Source organism: Apteryx mantelli, chromosome 21 (genome assembly GCF_036417845.1).
Source record: "Apteryx mantelli isolate bAptMan1 chromosome 21, bAptMan1.hap1, whole genome shotgun sequence".
Lineage (NCBI taxonomy): Eukaryota > Metazoa > Chordata > Aves > Apterygiformes > Apterygidae > Apteryx > Apteryx mantelli.
The window spans coordinates 9216693-9231611 of NC_089998.1; the positions used below are offsets into that span (position 1 = coordinate 9216693).

A 14919-nucleotide genomic window follows, 5' to 3' on the forward strand; every position below is an offset into this window, starting at 1 on the left:
GTCCGGCTTCCCCACTGGAAGAACCGGTTGGCTCCCTCCAGGCTCGAGGCAGTGTGAACCAATACCCCACAGTGGAGCTCGTCTGGTTTGTCGTCTTCAAGCACAAACTCCAGCCCTCAGATGGTACTGGGGCACCCGCGTGATGGATAGGTGCAGGAATCTGTGAGCAGACCTCAGCATCATTTACTCCTCCGGCCCCCATTTAAGCACTAGCTGTTAAAGACCAGGTCAAATCTTTGCTACAAGTCTCCAGTTTGCCTGCTCTAGGCTCATCGTTGTAAGCCATCTCCATGTGCCCTGGAAACTGGAGATGCCTATTCACCTATGAAAAGGTAATAACTAGTAAAAGCTCACGTGAAGCGTATTTCTGTGCTGTTGCACCCAGGCAATTGTCTAACAGGAATGAATAGCCTGGAGGTATGCGCGGCAATGAGTTAGATCCCACTGCCGGGAAGGGGACGGTGTGGAAGGGAGAGCTGGATTTCATGAATAAGAAAAAAGAAGAAATGATACGCAAAGGGCAGCAGTGATGTAAGAAGAATTAACAGCAGAGAGGACAGAGAAGGCCAGGGGAACGGGGGAGAGGAAGGAGAGCAAAAAGCCGGTGAGGGAGGAGAAGCGGGGTGGAAGGCGGGGTGGGTACGGCGCTGCTCAGCACGCGCGAACACGGGAGGGGAAGGGGAGAAGCCGCTACAGGTAGCGAGGGAAAGGGAGTCAGCGAGAGACAGGGACGAGTTAACAGATTAAATGAGAAAGTGCAGAAAAAGCAGATGGCAAGAATTAAGTCTGATTAAAAGAGGGATGGCTGGATGAACGGGTGGACCAGGGGAGCAGGTTTAAGGCGGGGGGAGGGTGGTCTCCCCCCGGAGCTTTGAGGGATGCTGCGCTAGCACCGGCCCCGAAACGGGGGCGGAGGCGAAGGGCAGGAGCCGGGCGATGGGGAAGGGGGCCGGGAGCGGCGGGGCCGGCTGAGCCTCCCCGCGGCCGGGGGCGAGGGCGGGCGGCGGCGGCGGGGCCGGGGCCGGGGCGGGCCGGGAGGCGGAGCCGGGCGGCGGCGGCGGCGGCGGGCTGGGGCGGCTCAGTGCGCCCGGCGCCGCTCGCCGCGCCTCGCCTCGGCTCTGCTCGCCTCGCTTCGCCCGGCCGCCGCTCTGCCTGCGCCCGGCCCGGCCCGGCCCGGCATGGCCGCTCCGCCGCGCTGCCGCCGCCGCGCTGCTGCCGCCGCCGCCGCCGCGCCGCTGCCGCCGGCGCTGCTGCTGGTGCTGGTGCTGGTGCTGCCGGGCGGCGGGCCCGGCGCGGCGGCGTCGCGGGAGCCCCCCGGCCCCTGCCGCGTGAAGACGGTCACCGTGTCCACGCTGCCCGTGCTCCGCGAGAACGACATCAGCTGGAGCGGCGCCCCGCCGCCCGCCGCCGCCGCCGCCGACTCCCGCCTGCTGCTCTTCGTCCGCAACGAGCTGCCCGGGCGCGTCGCCGTGCAGGACGACCTGGACAACACGGAGCTGCCCTTCTTCACCCTCGGTAGGCGGGCGGCCCCCGTCCCGTCCCGTCCGTCCGGTCCGCTCCGTCCCGTGTCCCCCCTCCCCCGGGGCCGGCGCACCTGACGCCCGCCTGCCTCCCCCCGGCCCCGCGGCCGCTGCGGGCCCTCGGCGCCGCCCGTGGCGGCTCCCCGCGGCGGCGGCCGGGCGCGGGGCCCCTCGGCGCCCCCGAGTCACGGGGCGCCCGGGCTTCCCGGCGCGCCAGGGCTGTCACGCCGCTGCGCCTGGGTTTTGCTCCCCCCCCCCCGTCCCCGGTAACCGGCAGCCTGGTTGTCTTTTCGGGCTTTTTCGCGTTGCCCTTGGTGCACCCCTGTTTTCTGCTGGGGAGGCGTTCTGCGTTCCTTAAGCAGGGCCTGAGGGCTGCTGTGCTGCCTTTTAGAAAAAGGACCTGCGAGTGAAACGTCTCCGCTCAGGCTGTGAAGTGATGGGTGCTGCCTCTTGTACTTCAACTTAAATGCTTAGCCCTAGAGAAGCTACGGCTGAGCCTGGCGGAAAAGCAGGGACTGCTTTTCTAGCAGGAGCCTGAATTTATAAATGCTTGGTCTTAAAGCTCCAGGCTCGTTCTTGCTTCGTGCGCAACTCCAGTTACTGGGTCTGTTGCAGAATGTCTGCAGACTTTCTCTGTATTTCAGCTTTTTTTTGGGGGGGGGGGCAGGGGAAAATGGGACTGGAAATATTTTTGTTGTCGCGCTTTCATGTTGGTGCCTGGTCTTGTCTTTTTAGCTGGGGTGCCCAAGCTGCACCTTGTCACTCTTATCCTATCGTGTGCATTAATCTGCCTTGCTATACTCGGTAAGAGTGAACTGTTCAGGATTCTGCGTGGAAAGCTCGGTGTTTGCTGTGCAGATCACTGAAGGGTTTTTTGTTGATCTCAATATAGCTCCTCCTTATCCACTAGCTTTCTTGTTTTTCGGTATCTAAACCTAGGATAATTTGAGTACCAGCTTAACTTCATGTCTGAGATACTGCTTCGCACAACTGCGTTGTGACTTCCACTGTGTTGCCTTGTGTGCATCTAGCATGTCAAGATATTTCCCGCGCATGCCACCCGGCAAACACCTAGGCACAATCCATTCCCTTACCTTGGGAAGTGACTACTGTTTCACTGAGCGCGATGTGCCACAGTAGGAAAATGATTGGATTTCCTGGTCCTTTAATTTTACCCTCTGTGAAGCTTTCTCATCGTGAATGCCTATAACAAATAAGTTGATGGTGCTTCTTGAACTGAACCTCTTCAGTTCTGGCTTTGCAGTTTGGCTTCCTTAGACATGGTTGGTCAACCACAAAAATCCCAAACAAACCAGATACTCTATTTCAAGTAATAAAAGTGAAAATCAAAGATTCGATGCAGTAGGATTGACATTTACCTTACAGTGATTAAAAGTAACGAGAAGTTTCATGGTTCGCTGAACTGAATTTTCAGGTTAGAGTACAGTTTCTTCAGGGACTGGGTGTGAATTGCACACTGGACTAAATATATCATAAGGCAAAGAACTCCTCTGTGTACAGTGTAGGTAGTAGCTCATGTTAAGGAGAGAAATTCGTCTTGATACATCAGAGAGATGATCTTGTGTGGCAAATCCTACTTCTGTGAGCAACTGCTGGTAGAGAGACCATATTTCGGGCTAAAAAATTCTCTTTTGTTTGCCTGGGATATTGATTATTTGCGTACTCTTAAATATGTACCATATCTCTTGCAAAACTGTTTTGGTTGCTGTCCCTTCATGGACTAAAGACCCCAACACGTGCCCTTCTCTTCCCCTGAAGCTGCAGATGTCAGGCGTGTCGGAAGATAAATGGAAGCTTTGCCCATGGTGGGATGGCTTCATCACATTTCTGAAATTAATCAGCACCTTGCCTCAAGAGAAGGTAAAACACTTGTCCTTCCCCAAGGTCTAGCTCATGAGTTGCTGTGGATGCTCTGATATTTCAAATTTGCTGCATTTTTTTCTGTCTCCTGGAGTGGCAACCAAGTCTCAGAAATGCTTAACTCTTTTCTGGATGAGTGCTTTAGAGGATTTCTGCTGCCTTGTATACTCATTTTTCTAGTGCAATAAATAATATGGGAGTTTTCTGTCTTTTTTCTTGCTGCATCCTTTTCTAAGTTCAGCAGTGGTTGGGGACCCCAGAGCTGCTGCTGCTGCCTTGTGTGTGACCTGGCATGGGCTCTTGGAGGTGAAAATAGTGTTACATGTGGGAGATCAGTAGAATTGTTATGCAGTACTCGCGGGCAGGGATTGCTTTCAACAGTTTGTTCTCCCTGCATGAAAATAATTTTCAATAGCTGATTTCTGGTGTTACATGTTTGCTTGTCGCTAGAACGTGCTTAGCAGGTGTCTAGGCCTGAGCTCGGGAGGACATTTAAGAGCTGAAGTGGTGAAGGTTTCTAAATGTCTTCGAGTCCAGGCTCCTGTTGCTAGCAAAGATCACTTTCTGGCTTCGTGGGGACAGGGACGTGTTAGGAAGACCTTCTAAAGCATGCACCTCTGGCCAGCTACTCTGAACAGCATGCCGGAGGGAATTTTGCAAAAAAAGAAGCATTAAGGGGGCACCTCTGAGTCCCATTGCTGATATTAAGGACTCTGAAGTAAAGTTAGTTGGGAATAACTTTTTATTTTTATATTTTAAGAGTCCGATTTCTTTGTGGGGGTGGTTAGTGACTGCTGGGCAACTCTCCTCATGCCTCGCAGGGAGCATGGGTTTCTTTGTAAAGCACCTACTTCTGAGGCCTGGCTGGCTGTACATCCTTTCAGGCTCCCTCCACCGGGCTCAAGAGTCGTGCCAGGACAAGAGGCACGAAATAAAACATTGACTTGCTTTGTGGCGATGACTTTGTTTAAATAAGCGATGCAGCTCCGGGAGGTAGAGTCTGTAGTGCTGGCCCTGCTCAGCAGTTCCCCGCGTAATAGGTCTCCCAGTTTTGGTGTGGTTCCTGTGCCCCTTGTCGCTCTTTCCTCTGTGTTAAAGGAAGATGAGAGATCTGTAGCTAAAGGTTTGCAGGTGCCATAGCGTTGTCTGCAGCTGTGTGAAACTGCCTTTGGGCGGGGGGGGGAAGGGTGTTTAAAGTTAAAATGAGTTAGGGAGACAGATGCTTTGAGTCAGTGGCTGGTATGCAGTGCTTGGCATTGGTGTTCCTTGAAGAATTCCTTCTTCTAGGTAGGAAGCAACTCTTTTGATCCCCTGAATAACTGAGATATTAGGCACTTGCCGTTTTTTTTTGCTTTGGGATGAGCCTAAATCTCTTTCAAAACCACGTGTGAGCCGGGGGACTCCGTGACACTCACTGCATCCAAGAGTCGCAACTTTAGTTTGACCGATGCACTGTGAATCTTGAGCTCCCGAGCTCAGGTGAGCACTGCTGACCTGCCACCTTTTCAGGCTGGGAAGCGAGAGCTTAGAGTTTTATAACTGCCTGCCAGAGAAACCTTTTCTGCTGGAGCTGATGCATAATTGACACTTCGTAATGGAAAAAGCACTGTCGGGAAATTCCCATGCAGATCGACTCCTTCTGTGTTCTTGGCTCAACGGCTTGCGTTGCTGAAGGCACATGTGTAGAAGAAAGTCGGTCGCATCCCCACTAGTGTGCGTGAGCTGCGAGTTGTGAGAAGGCGTGAGTGGAGTGCGGGAAGCGCGTGCGAGCCCGCTAGGGGGTGGTGGGAGTCTGGAGATGCTCCGCGCGCTCCCAAGCCTGCCTGGAGTTCTCTCTGCAGTGAATTTGCCTATGTGTATCCGCTTGAAAGCAGGTGTGGAGGCAAGGAGGGAGTGATTTCATCATCCCCGAACAGAGTCAGAAAACTTTTGTTTCCTTGATTCGTCCTTCCCTGACTGCAGCAGGGGACCTACAGCTACTGGTCAAAAAAATAGCGGTCAAAAGCTCTAGCTTGCTCAGTGTCCCCCCTTCAACAGGGTGTCACAGTGTCCCTGTTTCCTAATTTTTTTTATTTTTTATTTTTTTTAAATGTCTTCCATTAGAGTCGAGAAGGATGTTCCTCCCCCTATCCCACAATTACATTACTTCAAAATTACACAGCGGAGTGGTGGCAGGAAATGACAAATGTAACTTTGCCACCAGTGCATTATGAATAGCTGTGCATCCCCTTTCCTGAAAAAGCATCCTGCCCTTTCCATAACCTTGGATACAACTGATGCTTTGCGGTGCTTTTTTTCTAGTTCTTCTAGTGTTACGCTGGCAAATGGTGCAGCCTATCATTGACTTTATTCTTGTACAATGAGGTCTCTCAAAGGTATGTGTCCTGATTTAGTCAGCAGCCATGTGTTCTGTGCAATAGCTGCTTTGCAAGCAGCGTAGCCTGCTTTAAGTGCAATTCAGGGAATGAAGCAGTTAGCTTCTGAGCTAATTTAGATGAGCTCTGTGTATATGTGTGCAGATATATATAGAGAGAGAAAGAAAGAGGCAGTCAAATTTTCAGCACTGCTCTTACCCAATAGTGGCTTACATAAGAGCAGTTTACTATACGCTTCTCATAAATGGCTTTAATGGATGCTGTTTGACCAGCATCTGCAATGCTACAGGGTGCTTCGATTCTGTGGTTGTCAGAAAAGGTGCTTGGGCACCTACGTTATCAGCGTCTAACTGCGGCTCCGTTGCGTGGAGCCTGAACGCTGTGATCCCCTGGTTCTTGAAGCTGTACGGCTCTTCCATCTACTCATCTGTTCTGCGCCACTTCTTCTATTTTATATCTTAACTTTTCCTGAAGCCATCTGGGAACCTGAACTTTTTTTCCTCTTTAGGATAAGAAAGCATTAAAATAGGGGAAGGCGCTTACTTCCCTCCAGATTGTTTGAATTTACTGCTTTTCTTAAAAATACTTGCTTACCGCCCTTGCTTTTGTCAAGAAATTGATTTTTGTAAAGCTGAGTGGAGAAGCTGATGGGTTAGTCTGTGAACACCGGTGTGACTGGAGCTTTTTGATGCTGCTTTTAAGAAGCGCTGCTCTTTGAGGCGCTTGCCCTACTTTGTATTGGCCTGTGAGATCTTGAGCAGGATCGTGTGGGTAGCAGAGGGATAAAGTTCTTGGTGTCAGACTCTCTAGTTACACTTCAGCTGCCCTAAGCAGGAGGATTCTTCTCTCCAGGCTAGTTTCTAAAAACTAGGTTGTCTCTGCATGGCAAAGAGAAGCAGATGACTTCAGTTTGGTTTAAATACCTCTCTTTTCTGTTAACTGTCTCCTGCTAGACTTGAAGAACTTCATTGCACTTTTGGCAAGAAGCTTGGCTGATGAGGTGTTTTTTTTCTGGCTGTTCCCAAGGTAGTCCAAGGTGTAGAGTAGCATCTTCCAAGAGATGAGCAGAGGGAATCAAAATTGAGCAAAAGCACCAGTGAGGAAGCACAGTGAAAATGAGATGCATCAGCAGGCCCCTTGGGATGAGGAGCCGGGGATGTCCTAGACCTGAGAGCAGGGGCCGCTTTCCCTTTAGGCCCTTCAGCCGTCGTGTTTGGCCTGCATGATCTGGGAGGAGGTCTCTGGGTTGTACGGGCTGCCTTGGGGAAGGAGGTGGGTGCTGGAGCAAAAGAGATGAGTAACAAATGCCATGATTGTATTTATCGCTGCAAATGCTGGACTTTCATTCCTACTGAGCTGCAAAACTTATCGGAGGGGCATAGGGGACGACTCTGCGACACCCTCGAGCCCCTTGTAACGGGAGCTGCCCCCTCGGGAGGGACAGGCTGAGAAGCATGTGCGAAAGGTGCCTGTGCGTGTGTCCGCTTCCCGAGCAAGCTGCCTTTGGGATCGTGTAGCTCTTGGCCTGAAAATCTGCCTGGCCTGGCAGAAGATGCGAATGGGCCCTGTGGGAAAAGTCAATGTCTGTTCTCTCTAATTTGTTGCTACCGTTGTGAACCAAGCAGCTGGCCACGGCAAATGGTGCTGGGGAGCCGAACGGCAGGCGCAGGCAGCGGAGAGGCACAGTTGTCTCGGCTCCGTGCGGGTGAGGAAGCCCAAGGTTTCTGTTCTTGTCTGAAGCCCTGAGCCGAGCTTTGCCACTTCCCTCCCCTCTGCGCGTGCCCTCGCACAGGCGCTGCCGTGTTGCAGGAGCGCAAGGAGCTCCGGTTGCTTGTTTGCGACTTGTTTTACGTTTCCCTCTGCTTCTTTCTTCCTTTTATAATGGCTTTAATGGATGCTGTTTGAGCAGCTTCTGCAATGCTGCAGGAGGCTTGCAGGGATAGAAAATGGTGGGAAAACTTTTTAAGCTTAATCCTTCTGAGAAATGGAGGTAGCAGTTGTCCTGCAGAGAATCCAGCGGGGGAAAAGCCTCTGTTCTCATTTCGAGCAAAACCCCCAGCTTTTTGAATTTGCCGTGGAAAAGAATTTCGGGAGGAGGAAGGAGAAAAACCTTATGGTTTTATATGTATTTATCTTTTTTTTTCCCTCCCTTGCATGAAACTATGTGATCACTTAAATCTCCTAGGCCATTGGGTTCTTGTCGTTGGAAGCTGAAGGTGAAAGAGCCTGGAAGGCCTGGCTCAGGCCGGCCCTTGGCCTCGCGTTGGTGTGCAGATGCTCTGGGGCAGGTAGGGTTGTAGCAGTGACGTGGTCCTGAGCTCTAGGCTGCTGTGGCTGCGGAGAGGACGGGCTCTGTAACACCCAGAAAGGCTGGGGGCAGGGAAGCAGGGAGGCTTCCAGGCGTCTCGGCACAAGGTTGTTGGCATCTAGTGAAGGTCTCTGGTTTTAACCTGTTGCACTTCTCCGGCAGTGAGGCTCTGCTTGCCAGCTCTTAGCCAGCCCACGGGAATGGTCCTGCGAGTGACTGATGCTGCCAGGAGTTTTGTCATGCCTCTATCTGCCAGCCCGGCCCACTGCTCCTGCTGCTGGGCTAGCTTGCCTCACCCTTGACTGTGTTTGTGACAGGTGTTTGATGTCCTGGGAAACCACAAAATTTGCATTAAAATGGGTCAGTCCCTCAGATGACCGCTCCCCCCCCCCCCCCCCACCCACCCAAGACAAGGTCAAACATAGCTTGTCCAGCAAAGAGGATGTGGACTTGCAGGGATTTCTTGGATGCTTTTTGGGGAGAAAATCCTAGTTAAAACAGGAACCTGTAACTGAATGAAACACTGTTTTCAGGGAATTGCTGCTTTCCAAGAGTACCCGTATTGACCAGCTAGTGGCAACAGAAGATTAACTATAGAGAAAGCAGCCTGTATTCTGCAGCTGAACTGTCAGGCTATAGGAAGGTAGGAGTAGCTTGCGCAGGCTGGCAGTTGGGGATCCCCTGGCTCCCCCACTTCCTTCCATGCAAGGGGAGGGGACTTTTAGGATGTAGATGTGCCAGAGACCTTTATTTGCACTCTTTATCTGGAGGAAAAAGTGCCCTTTTCTTTAGTGTCAGGTGGGGAACTTGCATTTCTCTGTGTGCATTGGGGGCCAGGAGGATGAGTGATGCTCTAGGAAACCTGTGCCACAATACAGATGGACGTTACCTCCACAACTTGCTGCCTCTTCCTTTCTAAGCCCTTAAAACTGAACCCAGGCTGTTTGATGGACAAGCCTTTGTGCTGCCTCAGTGATGTGGTGCTAATGTGCAGCCTTGGCTGGCTGTGAAATCCAGCTGAGCCCTTGGGCTTTCTTGGTGTTACCTGAGTAACAGGAATTCAGGCTTGGGATCATCTGGGACAGGAAGACACTAGGTTGATGCCACTTATGGGAAAGATGAGATATTGATTTTTATACTACCTTAGCACATATGTTAACAGTCACAGGTGGCTTGCGAAGCACCTACTGTCACGCCAAAGGCCAGCAAAATGGCTCCCAGAATGTGGGGTAGATTGGTGTTAGAGACTGAAGGGAAAAGTGGAGAAAACAGAAATACCTTTCATTGGGGTTGCTGGTCCTATCTGTAACACACTCGGTACAGCAGGGACAGCTCACAACTTGCCTCTGGAGTTTCCCTCCTCTAGTTGCAGCCATCTGAAATGGGGAATGATGAGCCTTGCCCAGTCTTCCCATACTGTTCCCTAGTCCTGCCTCTGTCACTGCCTGTAGGAATGGTGACAGCATCAAGCAGACATGATTTTTATATTTAACCAGATCAAGAAGTGGTGCCACTTAAAAGAATTGAATGCTTGTGCTGCTGCTCAGGTCTTGGCTAATTTGGTTAAGGTTTTCAGTGTCCAGACAGTATGGAGACACTTAATGGTATTGAAGAAGCTGAACGGCAAACAGAAGGGACAGACAGTGATCTTGGCCTCCTGCATCTACACTGACTGGGTCAAGCTTCCTGGCTTTCTCCTGGGAAGGAGACGGGTAGGAAAAATCGTGATGCAATGATTTTGGCCTGTTGATCCCTTTGGGCATCTCCCCTGTGTGCCATGCAAAAACACTTTCTTTGAATGCATCCAGAGTGCTTATCTGGCTGTGGTCCGGGGAGGAAAGAGGAATTCCTGCAGCGAGGAGATGGCAGGAGGAGGCTGGGCTGGCTGCCTGGCAGAAGATGGGGAGATGTGGTTTGGAGCCAGGACCTTCTCTGTGGACAGAGGAGGCTGATGGGGAGGAAGAAAGAAGTACGCGTTCCCCTCCGTTTCTCATTAGCTGCTCCCCACCAGTCTTGCACCCCTCCTCTCTGTGCTCCCAACTGTCCTGTCTGTGTGCAAGACGAAGTCTGTACCAAACCACGGCTGGCTTTGAAAGCAGCAGAGAAAGGGGAGAAATTTTCCATTAGCAGTATCAGCAGTATAAGAGATTTTTCCAGTCACCTGGTAACTGCTGTATTTAGGAAGATTGCTAAGCTGGTGGTGTTGCTCTTAGGCACAGGCACGGAGTGATCCTGTTAAGGAGAGGGAGGCAAGGGCCGGCGTTAACCCCGCGGAGATGTGGTCTCTGCGGAGCACTGCTCCGGCATCCTGTTGGACCTGCTAAAAGGTTGGCTTTGCGTCTCTTTGCAGGGAGAGAAAGCGGCGCCGCACTGGGGAGCGCGCGTGCGCGAGGGAACCTGCGGGGCCTAGCACCTCAGATGCACTGTCATCTGCTTTTCTAGTGCACGAGAATAAAACATAAATTGCACAGCCAGCTGCGCTAATGAGCTGCAGTCGGGAGGAGCAGCGCGCGCGGCGCCGGGGGGGTGGAGAGCGCGGCCGCTCGGGCCGCCTGGGAGCGGGAGCGCAGGCGAGCACCCCTTCGGGCGCCGTGCCGCGCCGCTGCTCCCGCCGGGGCCGTGCTGCGGGCTCGGGGGGCGGACGCTTGCCTGCGTTCAAGCCGTGGAGGGAATGCCTCGTTTCGGCACGCCTCTGAAGCTCTGGGAGCCTGCCAGGAGTTATTTTGGTATTTAATACCTTCTCTTTCTCCAGCGCTGATGAGATGCCTATAGAGAGGTACTGTCCTTGCTGGAAAGACCCTACGGACTGACTTCGGATGCAGATCCGCCCTCCCAAAAGCGGAGCAGCAAAGGAACGAGATGGGGATTCAGAGACTCGGCACCTGGGGTGCGGGGTCTGGAGACCTCGAGGTTTGCTCCCAGCTCTGCTGCCCTGTCGCGTGGCCTCGCAGAAGCCATTCGACCGCCGTCTCTCCCCCCTCTGTCGTTTTTGCCTTGTCCCTTTGGGCCACGGGTTTGAAGGCCGGGCTTGTCCCGCTGTCGCTCGGCGCCCAGCGCAGCCGAGCCGTGACCGCAGCTGGTGGTGCGGCAGCGGAGCTGCGGGCAGAGGTGGGAGCCCTGGCACGCGTGGGCGTCCTCGTGAGAGCTCAGCTGTGCGGAGATCTTTGGGACTCCGGTTCACTTCCTGCTTTTTCCCCTCCTTTATCTGTGTGTCGGGCAGGAGGGGTGGCCTTGCCTGCGCGTGGAGCCTTGCGCTCTGCCCTTCCCTGGGATGTGCTGCAGAAGTTGGGGTCCCCGGCGAGTCTGTAGGGCTGCCCTCTAGGGAAGGGTTCGTGCTATGTGACCTGCCATTGCAGCGTGTCTGTGTGACTGACCGACCGCTGCAGCTGTGATGGTGTCTGTCCCAAGGCCGTTCAAAGCCTGTATCCATTCCCTGCTGCTCTTTCTGGTCCCGGAGTTACTGGTGAAGCAGGGAGTGCAGAACATCCCTAAAATACAGAATCAAGTGGCAGAAAATAGGAGCTGGCAACAGTGTAGGAATTTTTTATTTTATTTTATTTTTTTAACCTCTAACCAACTGTTCAGTAACATCAGCTTCTTGATTCACCGCTCCCATGTCAGCAGCGTGCTGTGACGGCAAATGCGGGGCTCCTCGAGTGGGATGGCAGGGGCCTGGGGGACAGGGAGGGGACCTGGAGCAGAGCTTGCTCGCTGCAGCCCAGGAGCAGGGCTTGCTGCTTGTCTTCTCTGGCCGGAGCGCGCTGGGTCTGCGTGCCGAGGCTGAAATGCCTCCGACTCCGCTTTCGCTTGCCTTGTCCCTGTTGTAGTTACTGCCTGGGGGTGTGACGGGAGCTGGGGTAAAAGCTCATACTGGTAACCTGATTAAATACTCCCGCAGCGCACACCCAGTGTGGGATCTGCCCTCTGCCTCCCCGAGGGCCCGTTTCCGACTCAGCCGGCTTCCTGGAGGGAAAGGGGCTTACCCCAGCAGGTGCCTGCCGATCGTTCCCACTTAATGCTGTTATTTAGTGCTCCTCGCACAGGCTGCTCTGCGGCACTTGAGGGAGATGGAAAACCCTCACTTTGGCGTTCTGGATCTGAGCAGTCCGTGTGGCAGGCTCAGCGTGGGCTGTGGCCCTGGAGAGCTTGGAGGGGCAGCTGGGACATCCTGCTCTGTCCCTTTTCCTTCTACCCCATCGCATTTCTTTTTATCCTTTGTACTTCTCTGCTGTATAAATTTGAGGGGTTTAAACTCTTTCTTCTGCCCTGTAATCTGCCTAGGGAATTCTTCCTAGGCTTTGAAAGCCTTCTTGTTGGTTCACTTTGCAGTCCTGCTCCTTGTTGCTCAGTCTCTTGTGTCTTGGGGGAAACTGGACAGAGAGAGGTGACCAGGAGGAGAGTGGTGATCCAAAAGGCAATTGATGGATATATGTTGTTCTCCTTCTCTTTGTGCTATCCAAACTGAGCAGTCCAGGGTCATTAGGTGTACAAACTCATTTGTAGCATCAGAGTTCATTCTAGGCTTCCAAAAGAATAAGAAACCAGCTCCTTCCCTCTCTTCTAGGAGTAGGCAGGAGTTTGCCAGATGGACAGCTGGGCCAAGGCATGCATTGGGGTTTACCTCTGCGTGCTGGGGCTTGTGCTTGTTCCTGCTCTGGTGTGGCCTGCAATCCCCCAGCCCCAGGGTGGCCTCCCAAATGTGGCAAGCATCCTGCATCAGTCTTGTAGGATTTTGCAGGAGGAGGTCTGCGATTCGGGATTGAGGCAGCAATCCCGTGACAGCAGAGCCTGCCAGGCCCAAGGCCTGCGGGTGATTCGGTGCTCTGCAGTGGATATTTGTGAATGGAGTTTCTCTAAAGGAGGTAAATCAGTAAATGGCCCTTTTCCGAGCAGTTATGGGCTGGTGGTGGTTAGGTAGGTGATCTCTGGGTGGGCAGCTTGGGGTCTCATGGGCGATGCCGGTGCTTGGCACTACTTGATTCAGGTAGATTCAACACAGGGGAGTCTCCTGGCCCTTGCAGGTGATGGCCTTTGGGACAGGACGCTCAGGAGGCTTTGCTGTAGGTCCAGTTGAAGTGGAGGGACACTTCTGAGGAGCTGATCACAGCAGTGGCATTCTGGGGACAGGGCAGGGATGTCTGGCAGTGAAACGCATTGCAGGCTGAAGGCACATCCAGCAGCGAGGGCTGTGATGTTGACCTTACCTGCGCTGGCTAGTTTTCACCAGCTCTTGCTGGAAGGGTCCTTGCTGCTCTGACTACCTTGTTCACATCAGGGGCTTTGCATTTTTCATCACTTGTAGGGATGACGGAAGGATATAGGGGTGCATTTGTCACCTGAAGAGCCCCTGGGCCTCGGCTGAACTTTGTGTTCTAGCAATAAAACCATGCTAGGAAATGTGTACTGTAACAAAGCCCATGGATATAATACAGCCGTATCATATTGTACCTTTCATCTTGAAGGATTCCCAAGGAGCTTTACAAACTCGGTGTGCTGCAGCCTGCCAGGGTGACTGAATGCTATCAGTAGAGGCTGCGGTCTAATCTCTGCGGTAACACGTCCCCCTCCTACTCCTGCTTGCACGCGTAACTTTATGAAACCTGATCTCGGACTAGCGCTGTGCCTGGTGTTTCATCTGAGCCAGAATTTCTTGGGAGAAAAAGGAAAACAATGTTAGCTGGTTGTTATGCAAAAATAGGGGGAAAATATTTTTCCTGGGGCAGTAGATGTGGGTGGGGATTACTTTCGCACAGCTTCAACTGCTTTGAATGTTGGCAGAAGCAGCACTCACAGGGGAATGCCCTCCGTGCAGCCCCAAGAAATTGGATAATAAAGTTTGAGGGCTTGAGAAATTGCTTTTGGGCGCAAGCACGGTGGCAGAGTTCGGCTGCTGGGCACAGGGGTGGCTGCTGGGGCAGCCGTTGGGAGGGACAGTGTGAGCGGCTGCTGAAGTACACAGGGTGCGAGTCTTTTGCCCCCTTCAGAAGTGACACCACAGGGACCGTCGCTGAGCCAGCTGATGATGGCACGTCCACGTGCCGCAGCCATCAGCGACACGGGCTGCTGCTGCCTTCCACCGAACCCAGCATGGAGCAAGGGGAGGCACCGCAGCCCCCCCCCCCCGCCTCTGCTCAACCCCGCGCTCGTGTTTTCACGCGCTCCCAGTTTAGATGAGTTTGGCGGGCAGTGGTAGGAGTCTGAAGCTGCTGTTGCTGGGGACAGAGCCTAAAAATCAAAACCGAAAGTGGGGTAAGGAGTGTTAAATGTGAGCGATCATCGTAGGCATATGCTTGAAAAAACTGAGATGAGCTTGATTCTATTTTTGTGTGGAGTGGTGCGCACTTAGCCTGCTTTGTTTAGCAGTTTCTTTATGAAATGCATTTTTCCATACTGTGTAGCTCCTGAAATGTAGGCTATGAGCAAACTGTAAAATCAAAAACTGCTTAACTTTTTCCCGTTAAATGCATCCTGGTGCCCAGAACGTCAAGGAGGTACAGTGCTGACAGAGCTGAGGTGCCTGCAACGCTGGCTCTTGACAGTTGCACGATTAAGGAGACCATGCGCCAGCAAGGGAGGTTATTTTGTAATGTTTCTGGGTGTGGGAATTGTTGTGGGTGCCCCTGGGATCGAGCAGGGACACCTCAAAATCATGATTCTCTCGTTCCTGGATTAGTGCTGCAAACACTGCCATAGTGGCTGGTTTGGGGAAAAGCTTTATAATGTATGTGTATATATGTATATATTTATATAGTTTTTATATATGTGTGTGTGATCTATTTTTTGTTCCTGCATGGGATAAAGAGTTGTATGTGTTCTAACTAGAGTTTGCTTTCCT

At 52.7% G+C, this 14919-nt stretch overlaps 1 protein-coding gene across 1 annotated transcript in view; it reads left to right on the forward strand.

Annotated features, from left to right (window-relative positions):
* The first annotated feature begins 1178 nt into the window (after positions 1-1178).
* Positions 1179-14919, forward strand: part of ASTN2 (astrotactin 2) — a 433335-nt gene continuing 419594 nt past the window's right edge. Inside the window, exon 1 of the mRNA XM_067309282.1 lies at positions 1179-1515. Coding sequence (XP_067165383.1) covers positions 1179-1515 — 337 coding nt within the window. The remainder of the gene's footprint in view (positions 1516-14919) is intronic.